This window comes from Polyodon spathula, chromosome 16 (genome assembly GCF_017654505.1).
Source record: "Polyodon spathula isolate WHYD16114869_AA chromosome 16, ASM1765450v1, whole genome shotgun sequence".
Lineage (NCBI taxonomy): Eukaryota > Metazoa > Chordata > Actinopteri > Acipenseriformes > Polyodontidae > Polyodon > Polyodon spathula.
Genome location: NC_054549.1, coordinates 27230591 through 27256730, shown reverse-complemented (window position 1 = coordinate 27256730; position 26140 = coordinate 27230591). Strand labels below are relative to the sequence as shown.

Sequence of the window (26140 nt, the reverse complement as noted above, 5' to 3'; positions counted from 1 at the left end):
TTGCTAGAATTAACAATTCAATTACTGATACTGGAAATTAACATCTGTGATCCGGTCAAAAACGAGCCAGCTTGACACTATCTATCAATTTTCATGTCACTCATGAGTGCCTGTCTCTGCAACTGAAAGGGCTACTGGCCTTTTTATAATGAAATTGGATTGCCACATCCCCCAGACAACCAGTACTGAAATGCAGGGCTACTCGCTATACAGTATCAAAATACAAAATTTGGACAGAATCAGATAATCACCACACTCATTTGAGATGCAGCTATTGCTTGTTACTCCATTTCTCATCAGCCTTTGGAACTTCTAACTTTATCTCTCCAATTATATATATATTATATATATATATATATATATCTTATATATATAATATATATATCTATATATAATAATGTTTCAAAAGTTTAAAAAATGTGCCAGGTTTCAGATTTTATATTTTCAATTTCAAAGTGACATTTCACTAGGGTTTCAAATCAATGTATCCTGAAATCTACATTACTTTTTATTTACTGTCACAGGCCATTACAAAGGCTTTATGACTGATTAGCTAAGGTTTACAGATTTGAGATGTAAAAGTGTAATACTAAACGCCACTAATTTTATTCCGACACACATGAGTGGTGCGGTACCGTGTGGAAAAAACAGCATTTTGCAGTGCATATTGCGCACCATTTATTTTTATGAAACTGAACTCACATTGATGACAAAATACTGTTGAAAAGTATCACAGCTGCAGAATTTTAGAACGGCAAAATATCAAGAAGACATGTTAATCCCAAATTACCTTCAAAACATTTCTGTCTGGTTTTCTCTGGTGCCTGTTAGTGGTAATACATTTCTTGACACTTAACAGAAAGTTAAGGGGGGGGGGGGATGGGGGGGGAAAACTTCAGGCAGTTTTTTTAAAAGCATAATGAAGAGTTGTCCTACTAAATTAACACCTCTTTCGTTGCCTTTTATTTAAAATGTAACTAAGAAATCTCAAACACAGAGTGAAGCGATACATGTACACTTCAATTTTGTATTCTTTAAATAAGCTCACTATTCATGAATGACATGGTTGCGTTGAGATGATGGGAAACATACTGCTGGACAGTACAACTCCTCCCATTTCTTTCCTGCTCCGTAAATAACAATATTTTCTTTAATAAATGAACTGCATATACTGGACTTATACTGCTAAACATCACATAATTTAGTTTGAAATTCTTCCTGTTCCGTCTCATCATCGCTGAAACTCCAGTCCATAATTTGGGGCCAGTTTGGCTGTATTGGTAGGGCCATGATTTACTTTGGAAACCGCCGCTGCATACGCTGTTTTATGTGTCCACCAATTTTGCAGTACCACCTCCCACCTCTCCCGCTCCACTCATGTGTGTCCCAGACTAACAGAGAAGCACATTTTTTCTTGTGTACTTGAAGACAATGTTATCCACTTTCCTCCTCATACAGTTCATACACCCTGTTAATACTGTTTAAATATATTCCGACTAAGGTGATGAGAAAGTCAAATGGAATGAAACATGGTAGACTTTGTTCGATGAACAACAAGATTCTCGAACTACCAAAGGTAACAAAGTAGCCAATCCCTAGAACCGTTTCTCTCAATGAGGCTTTAAAGAGAGTGAGGTGACCAACCCAAGATTTGAGGACCTTTGTGATTGTTAGTCACAGCTCCAGCATGCACCTTAGCAATCAACTTTGTGAAAATGTTTCATATATAAAGGTATTTAGAGCATGTGTGACATACCAGGATCAGACTTGGAGAAGGTGTCCATATCCAGCAGGTTCCTATGGAAACAAGTACAAGAGGAAAAAAAGGAATCAATCACCACAGGTGGAATACAATACAATACAATACAATACAGTCTACTTGTCTGATATTTGTATTCAGACAACCTATTTGTGCTGTGTGACATGAGCCTTGAGTAGTCAGTTGTCTCAGTACAAGTTTGTTATGGTGCATTGAAATATGGTTTTATATTAAGGCATAATGGCATCGCTGTGGCGTGTTAGCAGCTAATAATGGAACTCTTGAGGAATTATGTGAATGCAATGTCATAACATTATTATACTATAACCTTTTTTACAGTTATCTGTTTGTAGTCAGGGCTGGAGATAAGGGCTGGAGTGTTTGAAGCGTTTCAGTAAGCAGTGGTCTTAGAACAGGTGTCATGAATTAATAGATAGACAGATATTGGAAGGTCAATTCTGAAGCAGAGAAAATTGATGACAATTTTGGAGCAACAGAAGTCAAAACCACTCACAATGATTGACAATGTCATTAAAAAATAGTACAGGTGGAATAATATTTTAAAATTACATTTTAAGCAAGCTTAACCTTTTAAATGATAGTTTAGTGTTATGAGGCCTTTACTTTGTGTTTCTTTGTTAACTCACCATGCAATATGCATGCATGGGCTTCAACAAAGCCCCCTCTATGGCCAGTTATTTAAAGAAAATGTATCATATTGTGTTACCTATGGGTTGTTATGTGCAAATACCACATTCCATACTCTGCGTCAGATAGATAAGCCACAAGAGACAGCAAAAACCCCCACTGCTTGTACACCCTTATGGAAGGTACTAAACCGAAATTTTGGCAGCTGGTTTGACAAACATAATTATGAATGTAAAACTGTATTCTGTATTAACAGAAATATTCTCATTAAAAAAAGTTAAGGAACGTTTAAGTTTTGAACCAATGTCACTGCGGATTCTTTTGAGAATTCAAGCTCTTTTAAGAAGAGATTCTAAAATGGCCAGGGTAGGTTGTGATGATTTCTGAATTCAATTCCATTCCTGCTGTTTGCATGAGTCTAGAAAGATGATTACATTAGCAATTTCTTGTAGGTGATGTAATTAGAAAGACCTTGGTGAAGGATTAGGCGTGATGCAAAGATGCAAAGTGTGTTTTTAAAACTCGGAAACAGAGCACACTGCTTTGCAAAGGACCAATGTTATTCAAAGCATTTATTTATTTAACATTTAACAAAAAAGTGCCAATCAGATTACATAGAGAGATTTAAAATTAAGCTCTCCTTATTGAAAATAAACAACAGCACTGTATATAGCATATGCAGGACAATGCTTCAATTGCTATAGATTAACTGTATTCAACCTTAATGTCTGGCCATACTGACTACCAGGGAATTCTTATTGTCTGGCCATATTGACTATCAGTTATCCAACAAAAAACAAACAAAAAAAAAAACATCACCAACGAACAAGTTTAACCTACTAAAAAGCTAACAGCGGTAAGCAGTATATTTCTACTCCTTTAACATTTTTCATGTATAAAACAACATGAATTTTGACAGCACTTACTTCTACCTAAGACTACAGGTTTTACAGTCTTTTCAAACTAAAGATCTTTAAATAAATATTTTAACAACCAAGGGGTAATTCTAACCTCATTAAATATATATATATATATATATATATATATATATATATATATATATATATATATATACACACACACACACACACAAACACACACCTACTTAGCAGGACCAAGGGCTAATTTTGACCCCTCATGGTATTCTTGCTTTTGAATGGTATTTGAAAATGGCATTTGCATTTTGAATGCAGTTTTTAAATTATTTATTCAGAGTGACCGTGGCAGCTAGAAAAAGGGATCTTACTGCAATACAAGTTTTGGAAAGGCTGAAAAAAAATCAAGACAATGATTCAGATGATGGTGGCATTTTCTCTAGTGATTCTGACTCAGAATCACTAGCAGTGGGAATAAGACAATTAACATGTACAGTGCAAAGAGCTGCCTGTGGTTCATCTAAAATCAAAGGAGCTGAATGTTTATTTTTCTAGTTTTTTTTTAAAATTTTATTCATTTATTTATTTATTTAATAATTCATTTTCAGAAGAGGCAATGTCATTAGTTCAGGTAGAAGATTATACTATCATAAACGATAACGGTGTTTCAATCACAACACTGGCAACTATAATATAGATAGGTCCTTAGATGTTCTGTTTGTTCTAGTGTTAATTGTGCAGCTCAATGAGTCATGTAAGAGCCATCTTTTAGAGTATCCCAGATCACAGAGAAGGGTTAGCAGAGTGGACACCAACAGTATAAGAATTTTAATTAAGGCCTTACTTTTATTACAATATAGAGGAAAATGTGTAAGTCCATTGTCTGCTCGACACAATGGAAAATATTTATGTTTCAACTCAAGAGCAGTACCAAAATAGACATAGTTTCTGTGGCAAAAAGGCCCGGCAAAAAGGGCTGGTAAAATATAATGTGTCAATTGAATAGAAAATAATCTCTTGATTCTTGCTTACTGATCTTTGTCTGTATGACATTGTATAGCATATTTTAATTTACACTTTGACATGGAGTACATCTTCCCATTTCAACTATTGGAAGTCTTGTCTGTCAGGTCTATATTCAAATCATTCAGGCCTATGTTAATATTTAAATGACAGACTGACACTGTTGTAAATATTGTACTGCTGTCTTTAAAATAGTAAACCAACTCTAATTTGAACATCCCTCCACTTTATTTTTTATTGTCTCTCCAGGTGCAAGGACAAAGGAATTGCAGTAGCCGTAGTAACCTGTAAATAGAATATTCTCAACATGCTGTAGATGAAGGCCATGGTGACCTAGCTTTTCATAGGACATGCAATACGTTATATATACAGGGCTGACCAAGTAACTTGTAGAGACTATCAAGAGCAGGGTGTAAAACTCCAATCCTTGAGGGCCGCAGGGTCTTCTGGTTTTCATTCCAACTTAAGCACTCAATTAACATCATTGATCTAATTATTTGTTCAATTGGACATATTTAATATTTTTTAAGGTCTTTCAGAGTTGGCGATTTAAAAAAATGCATATTTTAAGGCCCATGTGATATAAGCCTCAACACGGCCTCTTTTGGCATTATTGCATGCTCCGTTGCTTGCTCTTTGCCAGTTTCAGCACTCTGCATTGGCTAGATAAATCACAACGTTTAGATACACACCAAGCCTCTTTATGCCAGACCTATATATATTGCTAGGGGGTATGTGTCATATTGTTATACCTTGTGAAATCAATGCATCCAGTCACTGGCAATAATTCTGGATTCTCAGTTTCATAACACTAATCCTCCACTCCAGTCCGTTGTGGGTTTTGTAATTGCATACACCTACACCTTACAATGCACTGCTAATGTAATCATTCTTAATTTGCTCAAACAAAAAAAAAAAGCGTGCAGTTGAATTCAGCAATCAAGCCAACCTCCAGTGGTCATCAAAGCTTCATCTATGCAACCTTCCATCTCTAATCAAGCAGCAGGTAGCAGAATAAAAAAATAAATACATTCATGACGCTAACAGGCACAGCCACTTATCTGGTACAGTGTCAGTACAGCATCTTCTAAAGATATACTATATTATCTGAGTGTTTAAAAAGCTTTAATGACAAGAGAAAGTAGTTAGCAATGATCTGGGGGATTTTAAAAGGCTGTTAGTGATATTTTATGATTAGTCTGTTGTAAAGTCTCCATTATATTAACAATGGCACGATTGAGTGTTTTTAAACAGACTGACAAATCATTCCTTAACTATAATCACCAGTCAGCTTCCTTAATTATATTTTGATAGGGCATCACTGTTCAATTTCAGTATCCTCTGCAATAAGCAATGGAATAGCATGGTCCCTATATTTGCTTTTACACATACTAATTAACTCCTGATGAATTAAGTTACAGGATACATGTCAAGGATAATTTTTGCATAACACATGAAATCACTCATGTGAGGGACCTGCAAGTCTGATTACACCAACTACAATGTGTGGGATGGTAATGTGATCTTTCTGAATGTTTGATGTTGTGAGGTGTATCAACAAATAAGTATTTTGTAAAAAGAGGCATTATCCTGATAAGCAACACAGTAAATGAATAAATCCAATTACATAAACGAATTTGGTGATTTTATTTTTTTAATTATGTTAATCCAATCACAGATGTCACAATTTGCTATGGTTAAGTGCTAATAATGCATCCTCATAAATTATCTTAATTTATTTAAAAAGCAAATAGATTAATAATTCATCAGTCATTAATTAGCATGAGCAAAAGCAAGGTGTATATCAATCAGCTCTGTTGGTCAGACATTACACACACACAGGAGCAATGGAAAGGGAGCTATGAACAGTGCTTATAATCTCAAACCCAAATTGTGTTAAAATGGTTATTTTTAAAGCTATATATATATATATATATCTTCAGAGCTGGAAATTGACACATTATTACTGCAGTCTACACGTTGTCATGGTTTCACATCAAATTTATTAAAGTGCTGGTTACCAAATCAGGTCATTTTTTAGCATAGACTGGAAACCTACCATACTATCTCTTGTCTAAACCCATAGGTTAGTTTGTCTTCATTTGCATTACTCCGCAATTTATCCATCATTGTCATTGCTGTATGTATCCAGATAAACAGACTCATTCCATAACACAGCAGATGTGGAATGTATGTGAAACAGAAATGCCAGCCATAAAATTGGGTCATGCTATATTTAAAATGAGCACTTTTTAAGTTTATAAAAGCAAATAAAAAAAAACAGCCTTAATCGCCATTTAAAAAACTTCTAATATATGAACAGAAACTAAGTATAACTCGTAAATATTATTTACCATATGAAGCACCTAGTATTTGTGGTGTGAATGAAATAAAAAAGAAATGTCTTTCTCTGGCTTTGGAGATCACATGGTATGCTGTGGCATACTCTTGCCTTTTTATATAGCTACATAAACATATAATGTACTCTACATTTAAAGAAATGAGTTTAAGAATATGTTAATAATCAAAATATTATCTCTACATTACAAAATGGTATCAGTCTATTACATTCTCATATCGTCTTGTGTGTTATTTGCAGTGAAGAAGACAGTATGCCAGTGATCCATAAAGACTGTAACTTCAGGGATTTTTCCAGAAACATGCGTTCATATTACATATGCCTAACTTTTAACAACTAGCTTACAAACATGTTAACAAACAGTATTTAGGTTTTTTTTTTAAATTAATTGTTAGTGAATATATAGAAACCTATTTATAAATTAATAAGGCCAGCTGAAACTGTTCTGCAAACATCAGATCCCAACTTCAGAATTATCAAGTCCGTGTTGATCATACAGTATCATTGCGATTGGGCTATATTAAAAGGCACTTGATCTGTAGTAAAGTTTAGTACATGACCATTCATCAGTGATTTCTGCCTCTAATTCCTTCAGGAAAGTTTGAGTTGGAATCTGAAGCAAGGGATTTGGCAATGTGGGGAAGCTCACATAGCCACTACTTGTTCTGTCCCTTCCAGTGTGGCCAATACAAAAAATATATGACATTAAAAGTAAATGTAAGGTCCTGCTTCCCTGTTATAAGAGATTTTCAAACTGTATAATGGATTGGCTAGATTCCTTATTCTGGATTGGCTAGATGCTTATTCCTTGACAGTTACATTCTACTGAACATAGCCTGTATTTCCTTCTTGTTAGGTTCAGACACTTTGCTTAAGATTTTGGTAAGATTTTAAGTCTTAAGGGACAGGATGTTCCCATTCTGTCAAATGCAACTGTCTTCTTAAGAGACCTTTGGCTCTGAGAAAGGTAAAGCCTCATCCTTATTCAGTTTCTATCAGGAGATTTGTAATCTGCCGTCTATCAGGTAGTTCCAGATCAAGTGGGCCAAGGAAGGCTGCTTGATCCCTCAATGACTTGCATCAAGGAAATATTTAATTTTTGTTGGAAAGCAAGCAAGCTTTAAAACAACACATTATTTGTCGAGGTCATCCCCCACGTGGAGAACAAATAGAACAGCCATAATAATTGGCTTTTGCTTCAGACATATTTACCCCATGTGAGTCGTTAGTTACACAGCTGTTGTTTTGCATGCATACAGCCCCAACCTTTACAGTATGTTGTTTATGAGGAGAAAATACCTCCCCAGAATTTGCTTAGGAAAACACCTTAGAGAATGTGGTCAACTCGAGAAATGACACTGTGATGACTGTAACTCACTGTAACATGGAGATGAAGTTTTAAAATATTACAGAATAAATTTAATAGATACAACACCACAAATAAATCAGTGACAGGAGCTACAGCTATGTCCAAAGGTTTTGCATCATTATATGAATTTTGTAGTAGTTTATATATTAGAACAAATTATTCTTGAAATGCTGTTGTCTACAACAAAGAATCTGAGAATTTGAGTGGGTTACTTTAGTTGAGGAATGCAAGAGTGTGGAGAAGGGGGGCTATGAGTGAATGAAACTGATAAGGGATTTACAAGAATGTTTCTTAAACACTGTTGCTGGGCAGAGAATACAGTGCCATGTCGACTGACTCTAGAGGAACAGGGTTATAAAAACATACATTCCAAATACACCACTGCAAGGGTGTGCGCGTAGGCATTTATAAAAATGGAGAGGGGTTCTGTGCCCATTACTCAGTTTGATCTTGCTACAGTCTGGAGCCTATAACTCTGTCCATTTAAAGCTATTCTTTTCTGAGCTATATTAATATATATATTTGACTTGAATAATATTTTTTATCCTTTTTATTTTCCCTACATCATCCTATAGAATGAACTAATTTTGCTTCATAAAGTCGAATGAAACCTGCTGAATAATGTTATATTAACATATTTAATTACATACCGCTTTGTGGTTTTTCATAAACTTATCTAACTTGAAATACTGTACCACTGTTATGGCTTCAAGTAGAATTTTGTGATATCATTTTTTAGTTTGTTGAATTGCGTGATGTTTAATAAAAGATCTAAATAATGTTCATATACAGTACTATGTCTCAATCCTAAAATTCTAGGTGATACAAAACTTTTGCCTGCAATATATAAAACTTGCATCTTCTTGTTGCACATCATAACTTCCCCTTCAGAAAATAGTTGCAGCAATCACATATAATCACCTGAACAATTTTAATGCCTTGAAGGCTTGTCATGTCCAATCTATATAAAAGTCAACATTTCCTTCAAAGAATGTTTAAGTTGCAATGTGCTGGACAGTACATCTGACCAAATTTCACAGAGGGCTAATAGCTGCTCTGTGGCAGATGATAATACCAGCAGGCTTGTCACACCAAATCACCCTATTGACAGTGTTATGGCAGGTGTTTCTAATATTTATTCCAACATGTGTATGGCAATAAACCAACAATATCTCATTTCTTTATCTTTGTGTATTTACACGTACTGGATTGTTTATCATGTACATGCACCTCATGACACTTCACAAACATGACTTCTGAATCAGTGATTCTTAAGCCAAACAACACTGCAGCCACCAACACTTAATTGCTGCTGTACTTATACCTTCCTAAAATGAGTTAGTATCAACAACAAGCTGTTTGTTAAGATCAACCAATCACCAGTATAAGAACTAGAGTGAGTATGACAGTCTGATACAAGCTAGCTGCAAAGCATGGTGTACAGACAGTGATTGTTTAATAGACACTAAGGCTGGATATTAGAAGGCAACAGGAAGGCTATGCCTGAACTGTAAAATAGAGAAAACTGGGTTTTGCAATATTAAGTAAGTTTGCAATATATTGCAGTTCTCAATTTTGCTAGGCAACAGAAGAATTGTAATTATGGAAACTACGAGGCTTTGTAAAATATTTCTGTTTTTTTCAGAGTGGCTTTTGTGGGTTTTTTTGTAATATGCAAATGCAAACATATGACTTGTACTGTATTCCTTTTTTTAATGAACATAGTTTTCAATGAACTACTTAGTTGTATTGTCCCTGCAATTTGTCAGTGAAATTCTGCTGTGCAATTTACATAAGCCAGTAGCACCTTTAATGTTGTAATACCCAGGTATGTATTATGTATGTTTGGACCAAAGTGGAAACAGATAATGTACAGTATTGCATATTAAAATGTTAGTTATGCTGCAGCTTCATATGTTACATGAATGTTCTCATCTTCACATTTGTTCTTTGGAATCCCACCCTCTCTATACACCAAGCTGTATTTATGTCTTCGTGGGGAGTTCAGTGTTTTGTCTGCCTAATGAGCCATGACATTCTCAAACATCATGTTTGATAAGTCTCTCAGAAAGAACGCTAATTACAAATGTGAAGACCTTTCTGAGGTTGAGGAGAGACACATTCTCTCAGTAGCAGCTGATTAATGCATGCCTGCAGCAAGATCAATCATCCACCTAAACGGCTTGTCAAATAGTTTGGATACGGATAGGACACCTGATGATAATTCGAACAGTCAGTACCCTTGTGTGTATATACTGATCCTGTATTTCTGAGAATCGGTTCAGACTGATTTAATATCTGCACAGATAAGCTAAGCAGCGTCCATATAATGTAAAATCAAATCCTGCATGATATGCTGTAGTGGTTCAGCAAAATTAATTAATAAACAATTTTGACAACAGTCTCATTAATTGATTTGCCCGAACAATAAAAAACATTGTTTTTAATTAATTTTAAATTTGTAATGTTATTTGCACAGTGTCAACAATAATAAAAACCATTAGGTGTCCCCATGTATCACGTATTTCTACATACAGGGATTGGTTGAAAAACTAGAGGTACCTGTATTATGTAGCACACACTTTAGTGTGGGTGGACTGTCCCTCACTTGAACAATAGCTTTGTCATGGAAATGGATTTCCTGCCTTGTATTATGTAACAGGGTTCGAAACTCACACTAGCCCTGGACCCAGTCCTGGGTTTCTGAACTGCCATCCATTAAGTGTGTTATTTAAATGACTCAGTAGCCAAGGGTTTGAGCAACCTCTGTTAAACATATCATTCCTTCTGTTACAGCTGCATGAACTCCTCTTGCTACCGACACAGGTGAGACTTACTCAAGTGTGATCAGTTAATTCAGAGCAGATTTCGCAGGGGCCTGATTGTTCAAACTCCTGGCACCTGCTGAATTAATTTATATACCTAAACAAAGGGAGCTCTGAAACCCAAGACTGGGTGCAGGACGTGGAAGTTTCTAACCTTGTGTAATATATAAAAGCTGTACCCCCTATTGCAAACCAGTTTCATGCATGATGGGCAAAACAACACATCTCAAAGATGTAGATTGCAGGCTGATAGTATGCACTCAGTTGCCTAGTCCTTCCATATCTAAAACTACACTGGTCTTAATGTTTACATGAGGAATGGTCTCACACATTTTGTTTAGGTTCTATAAAGAACAATTCAGATTTACAGATATTAAACAACATTGGGTTTTTATAATGGTTACAGATGTATATATCAAAACCTTTGCTGTTAAGAATGCAATGCCTTACAGGTTCTAAACAAAATAAGGAATTGCATTTAAAATGTTCAACAATCAAGTGTCACTTGAATGTAAGAAAATCTTTCAAAGTGGAAATTGTGGGTTTTATATTTGAAAATTGTACCACGATTTCACGTGCATTGCAGTTCTCAATTTTGTAAAAGGTTTCATAAAAAAATGCAATATGTATCACACACTTTATTGTAAGATTCCTGAAATGAATCACAGCAGTATCCACAAAAAAGTTGTTTGCCAAGATCAACCACTCATCGCTACATCAACGAGTGATAGCATGATTGCAAACGATGAGGTGCAGTTATCTATAGTGTAACAGAAATCAAGATCTCTAAGACGTTCACCGCACCTCCGAGTTTCCGGTGCTTCTGTATCTAAAACTACACACAATTTTTGTAACTTATTTTTTCAGTCACATTAACTGCAAAGAATGATGCTTTACTTTCCCAATGTGGCTCCACGGGCATTTTAATATAGAATACCATTGTTCCTTACGGTTCTCACTGTAACCCTTATTTTGTTTAAGTTCTTTTAAACCAATTCGTAATTGTCGATCTGACGTGATGATTGAAATTGTAAAAAGAACCCTTTGCTGTTGCGAATAAATTAGTGTTTTATAGAACTGTAGTACAAGCCATGGGTTTAATTTACAATTGCACACTAAACAAACAAAAAGTGTTATAGTCTTTCTGCAGGCTTGAAGGTACGACTGTCATTTTGTTGTGCAGCCAAATATGAGACATAGGTCGGCATAGTTAATTTTAGAATTTCGGACCAAAAAAAAAAGTTGACAACAGTAATTTTACCAGCGGGTTGACGGGGGGCAGCCAATTATCGCACTTGATAACATCTACACGTAGTCCTTCAAATAGCTACTGATTTTCAACAATTCAACAACTGCTGCAATTTACCTCCTACCTTTCGGAATTTAACAACACCTGCAACAATGCAAAAGCCGACACGTTTACCAACCTGCCATCCCCATCAAGACGTGTGATTGAGTGAGTTCTGCAGGCGGCTTAATTCAAGCAAAGAGGCGGTATTTAGGATGTTACTTCGACAGATGTAGTGGTTAATTACAATAAGCAACTGTCTTGTATATTCCCATAAGTATCAGTTACAATCGTGGGGAACCAGGTAGAGTATTCTGGGAGAGCTACTTATCATAGAAGACAGCAAACTTAATAGTGTTGCATTTAGCAAATACATCCACAGGCAAATCTGAAGTAAAATAGCGAACTGTAAGTTTTTTTTTTATATAAACATTATTGGTTTAAGTGGTTCTTTGCACATATTTCACCCCTACTGACTTTACACGTCTTGTGCATTTGCAGTTGGGTTCAACCGTCACTTTTAGTGCAACCAGTTTCAAAATAAAATATTTATATTTTAAAGTCAACCCTTTTGGTTTGTAATTCAAAACCAACATCAATAGGTTTTTTATTTGCATTTGGTTAAGCACTCATCTCGACATTTTTTTTTTTTTTTTTATCAAACAGAATGAAAAACTGAACGTTTAAACTGTCCTTACCTGCACGAGACTGTTATTTCAATTTTGGTTGCAGGAACGCTGGATGTTAGAGGGTCGAACTCTCCAATTGACGCCATTCTCAGAGTCTCCAAATCTTACTGATATCTTACTCTTTTTTTAATGGTACTGTAGTTTCTTAAAAAAAAAAATAGTTTCGTAAAAGTCGCTTTCAAAGAGGTAACATAAATGCACACCGTAGTGTAATTAAAAAAAGACAATATTGGTCCATAAGAAGAGATACTGGGTGGCTTTTCGTTGTTTTTTCTTGCTAGTAAATGTGAAGTCTGCAGCGTTTGTAACTGATGCACTGTCTCGCGCTCTCTCTTTAATCTGCAGGTGGCGGTACTGACTGAGAAATATACTCGGCGGGGATGGATAAAGTGCTCAACGTCGAAGCACTTTTTTCAAGTCACTGATATTCTAGTATGTTTTGGTTTGTCTCATGAATTAAATAAGAACGAAGGTGTCAAGGCTTTATTGTATAGCCTGACAAATTGATAATACACCATTACAAAATAGGGTTACTGGGCAGTGTGAGTAGAATAGTTTGTATTTTTTTGTTTTTAGTATAAACCATTCCGTACACTTCAATATGAAAGCAAGGGGATTAAAATAGAGAAATTATGAGCAGCACAATTCAAATATGAATCACATTGTTTAGCTGGATGTGTAACCCATTGTGAATAAAAACGTATATTTATTTAAATAACCTAAACAAACACTTTCTGTATTTAGAAACACTTAAATGTTAATTTTCAAGTGTGCGTTCTCAAATATAAAAAGATCACATACTACGTAAGCACCAACACTCAAGCAGTGTCTCTAAATATGGCTGTAATGTTCCAGAGTAGCCCTGTTTACTGAGAATTAAAGGACAGAGAAAAGAAAACACCGGCAAACAGAATGTACATTTACGTGTGAATAATTTAAAGTAGGACTACTTATGACTGGACTTAATTAAAACTGAAATGTATTCCTAATGCAGATTATCTTAAAACCTCAACCTTTCTTTTTAGAATGGCTTTCCTCGCTTCAAGCTGGCGCCATAAGAGCCACGATGAGAGGGCAGGAAAACAGTGCTTGGGGATAATTATTCCTTTTACAGGGATTCAACCACGCGCATTCTGGGAATGGATATTGTGCAGGTTGGTATTTCCCCCTTAACCGAGGTTTTCAGAGTGGATTCGAAAGGTTTGTTATGCAGAAATAACCCCTTTGATGGATTTTACCCGTTTATGCGCTATCCAAGGTCCTGAAATCCAAACACAAACTGTAAAACGCAAGCCGCAAATGAGCTTTTCAAAGTTTCAGTCACGTTGTGTTTTATTTATTTATTAGTTAATTTATAAAACAGTGCAATATGTGATGTCAAGTTCAACGCGGCAGCAGGTGTCTGCTGCTTTGTATTGTTAAAACGACACTATTATAAAGAACTGCGAATCAATCATAAACTTAAGTAATGTTTTATATTGTATACGTTTGAATACCACATACGTTATAATTGTATTGCTCGCATTTCATTTAAAATACATACAAACAGAATAGATACAATTTGTACAGTGCAGTTTAACAGCACATGGCAAAATCGAGTGTCTTACCATTTAGTTACAACGCTACCGGGTCTCTAGTTATATATCTAGATCTTTGCTGTTTACACGTACAGTGGTATATTATCAATGCATGAACAATACACAGCTGAGGTGGGACGTTTATTACCAAGTTACCCTCACTTATACTTGGTCTCTAAACATGTGTGTATCCCTGTTCAGCATATTTTGAGTACAATTTGTAAACGTTTACAATATGTAACGATTCTTATGCTTAGTAGTCTGATTCAATTAATAATTAAACGTTTAGAAAAGATAATGTCCTAATGTGATACCGATTATATTGGAATGTGCACTGTTCACAGTCTCTAAAATTAGGGGAAAGCAGAAAAATACTGTTACTAGTAACTTTCTATAAAGGACAAGGGTCTATAAGATGAGCATTTTCCCAAAAATGAACTATTTAATATGGACCCTGTTCCAACTTTATTTGCTCTTTATTTTAAGCACCTTTAGACTACTTCAGTGTCCAGTATGTTGTTAATAAAGTGTACTGTACCTGTCTATTAAGTAAGCAATAAGTCACGACATGGTGTGGGTTATACTCTAATATAAATAAAAATAAAAAAAAAAACATAAAAACAAGTTTTAATTAACAAAAAAGTAATTTTTATTAAATATCCTTCCACCTCTGCCTTAACTTAGAAAAAATAGTCCCTTAAAACATTTTTTTTTTTTAAATCATTATAAAAATATATATATATAATCGTCCTTTGTTATTCGGTGTAGTAACAGGGGGTATCCGTACCAGATTTGTGCTACAGCTTCAAACTGGCGAGAAAGAAGTGCATGGAATACCCGGTTACTTATCAAACTGACTGCAATTTACAGCTTGGTAACGTGGACAACTACTGGGCCAGTGTTAAGAAACAATTTTAAACAATGCAGGGCTCAGCATAAGACATGATACCATCGTACCTGGACACATTTAAAAGGTATGACAGGAACTGTCGAGAATAATTATAGTATATATGTTCAGCATTAGATCACACTGCTTCGAAGGGGGTGGGTCCGGCGGCAGCAGACTGGCAGACCGAAGAAGCGGGAGCAACGGCAACAAAACATCGTTTAACCCCAGTCACATTTTAGAGGGACCCAAATCTTTTGTGAAAAGCTGTAAGTTTAAGAGATATTTTTTAAACTATTTATTTTCAAAACGGGATAGGGAAACGCCGTAGTTCGGGGAACAGAGCGATCAGAATGGCGAGATTTGAATTTATTTGAATACTTCTGCTTTTTTTTCACTACTTTAATTAATCATTGGTGTCCGGTTTAGATTCATTTAACATCTCATGTACACTTCGGTTTCCCAAAAGTTCAGCATTTACATAAATCTCGTCGGTCATGTTTATTGCGATAAATTCCAATATGTCTGCCGTTTTTGTGTTTAAATTCTAGTGTATGGATACCTGCTAGTGATTTGCCTGTTTTTGAAAAAAAAGTGCCGACCCATGGTGATATGCTGTAATATCAACACCCCCATGTGACCTGTTTTGACCAATCAGGATAGAGTATTCAAAATACCCATTTTATAATTGAAAGTATAAAAATTCATTACAAGAAGAGTTCATAATAATAATCTTGATTTTTATATAGCGCCTTTCATAGTGGACCACCATCACAAACTGCTTTACAAGATGCTAGGGTGTGTGAGCTATGCATTAGTTGCAGAGTCACTTACAAGAATGTCTCACCCAAAAGACAGAGCACAAGGAGGTTAAGCGACTTGCTCAGGGTCACAGTGGCTGAGTTAGGATTTGAACTGGGTACCTCCTGGTTATAAGTATGTTTCTTTAACCACTGGACCAGACAGCCTCCTACAAGTAATATCCTAGCTAAATGCCTCCTACAGGCATTTAGCTAGGTCTCACTGCACGTAAAGTCACCTGATCTTTCAGCCACCTTCAGGAACTTGAAAGTCTTTTGTGTATACTGTCCAATGTTTCAGTGAAGCCTGAGTGAATATGTTAAATTCCCTGCAGATATCCTGAAAATTGTCAATTGGCGAAGGTAGGATGGACAAGGGCAACAAAAACAGTGCTGAATTTGGGGTACCCAAGTGGCTTACTTTGGTGTGCAGTGAGACACAGTCAGAGGAGGGCAGGTTCTGAGTGATCATGGGGACTTGCTGCAATGAGGGAACATCATTTTACATTCCAAATTGGGGAGGAAAAATAGGGATGAAATACCAGAAATTGGGCAATCTGAGGACATCCACCATTGTAAATGCAGACATAGAAGCTGGAAAACAACAACAGCTTCACCTGCAAATGTTACAAACAGTAAGCACTGTTCGTAGCTATGGTAGATAACTTACTTGTAAAGCTTTAGGTAGAAGCCATTGTTAAGAAAACATGCTATTTTGGTTCTACCTACAAATGGTATTATGGCAATAACTAATTATCTGCAATAAATGGGTTACCTTATAAAAAGGGAGTACTGCATGGCTGGCATGTGTGTACAGCTTCTGTCCAATTCTCTATTATAATTTAATAAACTCCCAGTATTTTGCAGGGGAATGCTGTATTGTTTAATTTTATCTCAAATAGATGAAACAGCACAATTAGAGTGCCCTAAAAAAAGCAGTGGTAAACAAACATCCCCTGGGATCATCTCTAATTTCCCCTTAAATGCTCCAGTGTTGTAGCCCCTAAGACTACCTGGCAGACAATTCTATATTCTTTATTCTGAGACCTGAGATAATATAGGCAGGGATAGCTCTGAAGAATCACATCATTAAGTCAAAATGGTGCTGCTCAGCAGATAAGGATATGTGAATGTGTCAGTCTGGCACTGAGGCTGCGGTTTGATTTGGAACACATGATGAATATGTAAAATTGAAGCACGCTTGGCAGGGTAGACTCTCAGCTGTATAAATAATTAAGGGCACTACATGAAGATAAATGGAGAAATTGAGTACTAGGGACATATCACTCCAAAAACAGTAAATAACATATCCACTACCAGAAATTAACAGAGCAACATGAAACCAAAGTCATGTTTGACACAATCTTTTATTGTGCAATGTGTTACTCTTGTTGCTACTCCTAAAATATGTCCTTTGACCCCTCCCCCTCCCTCCCTAAAAAATGTTAATGTTCTCACCATTACGTCAAGGGATGATAGGCAACACGTTCCAACCATAATGCATTTCACAATTAGACTAACGTATGTGTTTTCCCAATGTATAATTGAGAAAACGATGGTCGTTATCATTCATTTTATACAGTTAATAGCCTTGAAATCTCAATGCAATTGGAGGCAGCGATGTTTGCTCATAGATAGAAATTGCCATGATTCAATGTCAGATTTTAATTATTGTAAATTAATTTATGCCAGTGTAAGAATAGTTCAAACATAAATAAGGTTATAATATAAGGTACAATTGCGTGATGACCATCATTCAGTGGTGGGGGTTATTGCAATCAGCAACATTAAGAGAGCTGTAAGACATACAATGCTGCCCTTTGGCATTATTCAAGTTTTATCCCCCGCCCCCCGTGGAGAAAAGTAGCTTAGTAGAACACACCCACACCCACCCACATATATATATATATATATATATATATATATCCTGGTCTGGCGTAAAACATTGCTTCCAAAGCATTAGGTGGATTATTTGGGTATATTAAAAGCAAAATAAAGCACAGATCACTTCCTCCTTATGACAGATACAATTTTAAATACTTATCTATTGTACATGCATTGTTATTCAGAAAATTAACTTTTTATGCATATGTGGACAGTATAGTAACAGTTCATTTCACTTTTTAAAGGATAATCATTGTTGTCTTTCAATGCACTACTTTGATTATTTGAAACAAAGGTAAATAAAGTTTTAGTACAATAGTGATGTCTTTTCTAAAGTGTGTTTGTTGGTAATAGTTAGGCTTGCTACTATTCCATTTTTATTTTTTTGACAAATCAACAATTATTTTAGAAATAATTTACCTGGATTTTTTTTGGTGTTTATATTTCAGTTCAAACAGAGAATGGGTGAAATCTGCCTTTATGCTTTAAACAAAACACAGAGATTTTATGCCACCGAGAAACATTTTATTTAGCAAAACCCATTTATTATATTCAACATGCAACAAAACCATGGTTAATAACATTCTATTTGAAATAACATTTGGTTACAGTGGAGCTATAGCTTGTAAAGATGAAGGTCCTACACAAATTAAGAAATGTTTTCAAATAAGCCATAGAAAACACAGCATAGACTTTTATAGCATAAATTTATGAGTTAAAATATGCACAGAACGAAACATTATAGTTGAACAGAACTAACTTGCACTAATTATTTGGAGTCTGAGCTCCCCACTCTCCTGCTTTAGCACAGCTAGAATCAGACACTGGAAGGTAAGGCAGGCGGGCTCGCTTTGTCCTGCCACAGAGACCTCAGCTGTGTCAGGGAACTGCACAATATTCATTAAGTGTTTTCCTCTTGCGCACCATTTTCAAATCAAACTAGTAACTGTCACCCTATACCAATAGCAAAAGCCTAACTACACTTTAACCCACTAATTTCAAAGTAGGCGTGTTGAATGACAGGTTCTGCAGCTGGCAAATGAAAGTGCACAGTTGGTGCAGGTATTGATGATCGACAGTCATTTAGATGAATGAGAATTCCTAGCGCTGCTTCAGTCAACGATGTCAGAACAGGGTGAAAGTGACAGTGAATGTGACAGTGAAACTACAGTGCTAAGAGAACACCGTGATGACCGACAGTGACTCCTAGCCATTCAGAGCAGAACAGAGACGGGACAGAGAGTATAAAAACTACACAAACTGGAGATGATTTCTAAATGATTATTTTTGGTAAGAAAAAAAAAAAAAAAAAAAAAAATAGCAAGTGGTTTTACCGACATTTATCCTGTATAAATTTATTTCAGTCAAACTCGTATTTTTGGGGAATTTTGACGTTTAACAAGCTTTACCGATTAATATTGAAAAGTAGCAAGCCTAGTAATAATGGTAATAATCCCCTGTTCAAATAATGCCTCTGAAATTCCATTATTGGCTTGGGAATTATTAGCTTGTAACATGCCACAGCAATGCCATTATCCCTTAGTTAAACCAGACACCATAAAAATAAAACAATAATGACAAGAAACCATTTGAAGTAATTTTATTTTACTCCCAATCTGCAAATCCACCTTCTCCAGTAATCATTATAATAAAATTAATTAAAAAAACAGTAACTGTACAAGGAAAAATGTGCCATTTTCTTGACATAACAGAAATATAATTTTTAAACAACCATGTGTGTGCAGCTGTAGTATTTGATTAAATGACACTGTTTACAGTAATAATCCTAGCAAAACGAAACATTTTGAAAAAGAAAATTAATTCCCAATCTTATTTGAAATTCCAAGTTTTTATTTTTTAGGAGCAGAAAACATACATTAAGTAGTTTAGGGTGGTGTGTGCACATACTTACAGTTCTAAAGTAAATTCAATTTTGCTAAACCCTGATGCTCAATAATTTAGATTATAATTAGGGCTTCTAGTTTTTGGTTTTTATTTTCCATCTCTCTCCCTCAAATTAAACATTAATCAACAGTTGTTAAGCCTTAACAGAATACCACATTGTTTAAATTAGTGACGCACTACTGAAACTAACACAGTGGAAATTAGTAAGGTGAATTCGGTGATTACAGCCAGAACGAAATGCAGGTTCAAATAGAGTCAGGTGAGATCAATGCACGTCATTTGTTAACTCAGTCAAGATGTGAGGATAAAAAGAAACAACTTCCTTTGGTAATTAATGTTTGATTAAGAAAGCGAATTGGCTCCAGATATGTTTAAAGGGACATCACGTGATCAAAAATAAAACCCAAAAACCAGAAGCCTTAATTATAATTGAAACTGGCCATGTGTGACAGCCAGTATTGCTCATTTGTTGGGTCTACAACTGGGTTACTGATGTAATGCAACTGCACTGTCAATACAGCCAACCTAGGCAATTTGTCCTAACACATACAAGTTCAGCTGACAGCTCAGAATTAGAGCCTCATTGTAACCAGTTGCACAAATGCTCACTAAAAACTGCCATAGTTCACTCCTATACAAGTTGATTGCAGGAAACAAGCAGAGCTTCAAAATTGTGTACTCAACTATATGCTAAATAAAATTTCTTTGACCATTTTTTGTTGGTTTAAAAAGGAGCCGTTTTAAAACAATTGCTCCAAATTGCTTGAAAATGTCACCTCCAAAATACCTTGAGCTGCATCACACCTACAACCAATACAAAAGGTGACGATTACAGTATAAAAAAAAAAAAAAAAAAAAAATTAAAAAAAATTGGGTGAATAGATCAGCCCAGGGTCCTGCTCGGGCTCTTTAGGTCCCTTGTCCCTGTAAGGTATATGTAATGACAACATCCGCACATTAGCAAAACTGAGAATTAGAGAGAGAGAAAAAAAAAAAAAAAAAAACACCTTAAGTAAGGTCAATGGTGAATCCGGATTCAATACTGCTCATAGGTCAGTCTTTGGTGCTATCACGAATGAATACAATAGCGGCAAGATTCAATGAAAAACAAGGGCAGATTATAGCCACTCCTGAAGAGCTTCAGACAAGTGTTAGGCTGCAGCCTCTACAATAAAAATGAAGTTGCCAAAATTATTCATAATGTCACTCACATGACCCGATATGAAAGGTTAGCAATTGGTTTTCCCTTTTCTTCCCTGAACACATCATTGAAACCCTGTATAAATCCCAGAAAACACAGACGAAAATGTAAACAAAACATATTCACAAAATAATGAGAACCCTTTTACAATGCTGCATCTGATTTGTATTAAGCATTAAAGGGTGTTTCATTAGAAAAGCACAGGACTAGTGAAAAACTACACTTGAAACTGAATTATTAAATCTTGAGGAACGGAACCTATGTAATAACAACACACACGGCTTAAAATCATTTATTTTGTTGCAGTTGGGCCACACATTTTTCATGTTGTAAGCAGTGTGAAATTGGACAATTTAAGACAACTGCTATTAACCATTCAGATTTTCCACTGTTTATTTTTCTTATGAACCAGATACCCATATGGCTTACACAAGTCTTTAAAATGATTGCTAATGCCTGCTGCTAGTGACTAGTCTTAGAAGACAGATATACTGTTCTCCTAAACCGTTTTCACCCTTGGCTTTACCATGGTAGTAAGAGTAAACTCACCATAGGTAGCTGTTTGCCTTCAGTTTTGTTCACCTAACTTTAGAATTAAGTAATGTGACACCCAGAGGTATATTCAGTATCAAATGAAATAAGAAGAACAGATAAGCGAGGCTTCACTGGGAAAGTATTGTGAACCAGTACTTCCATAGCACTGCATAGCAATTACTTCCTTTAAAATCTCCAGGGGCATGGACTTTAATAAAAGTTTTTTATCTTTAATCAAAGATATAAGTTTTTCCTGCACTGAAAAATCTAAACTAGTGGTTTATTGTGAAGGTGCAATTGCTTATAAACCTTTAGAGTAAACCTAGGGCTTGCACTATGACTGGTTAAGTACATACTTTAAGAGTGCCTGGATTCCAACTGAACTCATTTTACTGGAAACTAACAAAATTACATTACTTCTTGTACTGCAAAAAACATTTTACAAATTCTACATGTATATGGGCATGTTTTTGTTACTATTATTAATAATAACGATACTAGATTTAAGACCTATTTTAAGTTAAAAAAAAAAAAAAAAAAAAAATGTGTTCCTATAAAATAGATGGCAAACCCAAATGGTTTGAGACAAGAAAATGCATTCCTTCTCAATTTAAGAAAGTGTTAATTTATTTTAACAGTTACTGTACATTGAAACTGGAATTTAAACTCTTAACCTGAAGCATGTGACCAGGACAAATCATCAGGAAACTCCCAACCAGTAGCTGTTTAACATCACACACATGCAAAAGTTTTTTTTTTTTTTTTTTTTTAAAAGAATACTACCAGATCTTATATTTGAAAATATTTATTGGATGCATTTCCCCTGTAACTGCCAAGTGTATTACTTCATTGAAATTCCTATGCTTTGCAATTAACTACATTGTTTCCTTCATGTGGAGTACACATTTAATTAATATTGTTTTTAAAAAGTAATTATTGTATAAAATAAAGGTGACTCCATTAAGAATATTTCTGGCTAATTGCAATTAAGTGGAAAAAATAATGTGTAACTTTCATTTGAATTGTATTTTCCTCCCACTTACACTTTAAATATCAAACTCAGCCTCTAAAAAATAATAATGCTCACTAAACCTGAGAAGAAAAACAGAGGAGACCACAGAAGCCACTATGAAACAGAGAGCAGATGGTGCAACAATATTCACTTTGGGAGAATTTACAAAACACAGCTGAAAGTTGCAGTCCCCTGGTAACCATGACCTAGATTTTGTGGTCTGTAAACTGATCTCTCTTCATTAACCTACATTTAAAGTACAAGTCTGTGTACTTTGCCTGTTAACAGTCCAACCCATTTCTTTTTTTAGGATCTGACTGCCTTTTCCTTTCGGTTGCAAGTGATGAGAAGTATTTCTTGACACAAAGCAAATGCTACACACATATGTTAAGAGACGATGCAAGACTCCACTTTCTGCCCAGTCAACACCAAAAGACCACTTGACAAGGAGACAGATTTTCTTGTGAACAAACTATTTCAGTTTCAATAAAATTGTTTAGTATGTTTTAGACCCATTTAGCTCTTCATTTCACTCCCATGGGGTTTTACTTAAACCAATATTTGTCACTTGATACAGTGGTTTTGAGATTAAATAAATTTCCCCAAACTGTCAGATAAATTCTGTGCTGCTGTGGAGTGCTAACAGGCTTCCCGAGTTAGAGTTTGTTTTTATTCAACAGTTTATTGTTTTTAAATTGAGCAAACACAACTGACAGTAACCTAAAATTCTAATTGCTCAGTGAATTTTGAAGTCATCATATAAAACTTGCTGATTACTTTATAGAAGTACATTTTTCTTTAACTTTTTCAGTTCTATACCGTAAATGTGCTGTGAGATCCACAAACACAGATGTAATGCTTTTATGACTTACAAATACCGCCTGCAGCAGCGTAGGGCCCCTCAACTTAAGGCTAGTGAACTTTAAAATCAACAACTTATAAGGCGAGCAATTTTTGATCTTAAAGCCTTTTATACCTCTACAGTTAGTACCGTGAAATATAATTGAGCAACAAATTGTTTACCGATACTACACATTCCCCTCTGCTGTGTACAGACTTCATACCGTGCGTTTGAGAAACAACAAACTTACATCAGCAAGTAGGCATTTATGTCTGAAAAGGTGTGATGTACTGACCCATTAAAACTGGCTTACAAGTTTAAGGGTGGCAGTATTTACATAAGCCATTGTTTAGATCACTAAAACACACCCCCACAATGTCTCTTAAAACAAACCCCAGGAGGCATGTTGAAACAGAACAACACATACTAGGATAACCACAGAATGGAAGCAATGTTGTTATTATAACCGCACATCTCTTATAAGTTAAACGTCCTGTAATTTGTCTGCGTTTTACAAAAAAGTTAACTAGTTCATCCTGCCATTTAAAAACCCATGGTAGTGAAGAGACCAAACACTGATCTTGGAAATAACACAAATTATAAAATTGGCAACATTACTTTTAGAAGGTTTCCCCACAGTAAAAGAAAGAAAAATAATACAACAGTAGCCCCTGCATAATAAAAGCCATGTTTGGCACCATTTTGTGTGTGTGTGTGTGCGTGGTGAGTCTTGCCCTTGTTTTTTTTTCCTTGTTTCAGAAAACACCACTGTGTGTCAGACTATCATGTTGGTTCCCCTCAGTCCCACTCCACGTGCAAACTGCTCCAGAAGACCAGTGATGGCTCCAGAGGGACTGGCTGATGATTTCAGCCCCACAGTGGCACTGTAGGTAGAAAGGAACACCTCCCGCACCATCTCCAATCTGGCCTGTCGCTCCGGGACTGGTGGGCACCTGGAGAAAGAGAAAGGGAATGGGATCAATACAGTATGGTCTGCACTTTCCATAATTGGTTATTGTCTAAACAATATCACAATAGGTGACAAGAAGATAAGTTAATATTTTTAAAACATGCTTACATTTTGCATTTATTAGATTAACTATTTCAGCACTTACTCAATGACATACTGCAAAATACACAAAAAAGGACACAGGTAAAAACACACACATTAGTTTATTGGTCGGATGTTCTGAGAGGAGTTATCTTTTATATATTACTAGACCATTCTGCAGTTTTGAATGGAATTTTCTTTACCTGTATACAGAACATTTTATTGATTGCAAGATGCATTGGATAACTTTTATACTTAATATACTGAGCAGACTAGCAACCTTATGAAAAGAGATATATAAGGCTCCCTGCTGCAATACAACCTATGCCCATTTCACTTTAACCAGCAGTTTCCAATGTGAAATATTTAATCTAAGGAGTCTGGTCAAATACAGTACAACAATAAAACATTTCATATGTTTCTGACTCGAGAACTATGTTTTAATGCTCTATTGATCCCCCAAAAATAATTTTAAAAAAGTACCACACAATCTTTGCACAGATTAATGCTGGAGTGAGGAGTTGTTATTGCAAAACACACATTCAGTTCTTGGTTCAGCACAACAGAAGGATCTTGTCACCAATGCCAATAAAAGGTAATACATGGACTTTAAAGCAGTGATACTCAATATGGACTGCGAAGACCACCCCAGAGGCCCGCCAACTAACTTTAGAGGGGCGGCCTGATCTAGGCAGTGTGGTGGTAGTTTTGTATTTCTCCCCACTTCTGTACGATGGACTGCACTGAGCTCCGAAGGATGTTCAATGCCCTCGAAATGGTTTTGTACCCTTCCCCAGATTTGTGCTTCTCTATAATCACATCCCTGACTTGCTTAGAATGCTTTCGTCTTCATTTTGATTCTTTCTTTTGAAAGTCTCTATCATACTGTGGGACCATTCAGAGAGAGCAGTATTTATCCTCACAGATTAATTTAAAAAGCAGGTGATCCACTAATTTCTTACACAGGTGGAGTCCATCAACAAATTGTTGTTGAGGTAATATATAGCACCTGAGCAAATTTAGGCTTGAAATTATAAAGGGTATGAATACTTTTTTAATCTGATCATTTGCATTTTCATTTTTAGTAAATTGTTGAAAGCTTTTGGAATTTTTCTTTTGATTTGACATGGTGCTCAAGGCTTTGTAGATCAGTGGGAAAAATCCTAATTTAACCTATTTCAAATGCTGAATCTGAGATTCTTAAATGTGAAAAAAAGGGATGGGGGCTAAATACTTTTTCAAGGCACTATCTTCTACCGTCAGTTTTCTATTGTGTGCTCAGAGGCAGTTATAATGGAAAATGTACTTTTAAGCTGATTTAGGGCTACAACAGAAAGGGGGGGGGGGGGGACCGGTTCCAAAACACTGCCAATACGAAGTACTGAAATAGTTTGTAATACTAGCATATTTTAATATCGGCACATTTCCAAACATACAACTGAAGATGTATATCAGTAATGAACACCCAGCCTGCTCTTATTATAGCTGAATTTAAAGTAAAGAAGAGGGCAGACCGGGCTCATTACTGTAGATTCCTATTGCCCTTGTCAGGCACACAAGACAAAGGAACATTCAACCTTATTACACATCAGGAGGCAGGACTGGTGCTAACTC

General features: G+C 35.6%; 2 protein-coding genes across 3 annotated transcripts in view; both read right to left on the bottom strand.

Annotated features, from left to right (window-relative positions):
• The window catches only part of LOC121328998 (copine-9-like), a 105328-nt gene extending 92407 nt beyond the window's left edge, over positions 1 to 12921 (bottom strand). The window contains exons 1-2 of the mRNA XM_041274160.1: positions 12845 to 12921; positions 1757 to 1797 (exon numbers count right to left, since the gene is read on the bottom strand). Coding sequence (XP_041130094.1) covers positions 1757 to 1797; positions 12845 to 12921 — 118 coding nt within the window. The remainder of the gene's footprint in view (positions 1 to 1756; positions 1798 to 12844) is intronic.
• Positions 12922 to 19566: 6645 nt separating this feature from the next.
• LOC121328686 (myotubularin-related protein 14-like) overlaps positions 19567 to 26140 on the bottom strand; it is a 28062-nt gene continuing 21488 nt past the window's right edge. For both annotated transcript variants that reach the window (XM_041273639.1, XM_041273640.1), the window contains one exon: positions 19567 to 24428. In XM_041273639.1, the coding sequence (XP_041129573.1) occupies positions 24251 to 24428 (178 nt within the window). In that variant the 3' untranslated portion in view covers positions 19567 to 24250. The remainder of the gene's footprint in view (positions 24429 to 26140) is intronic.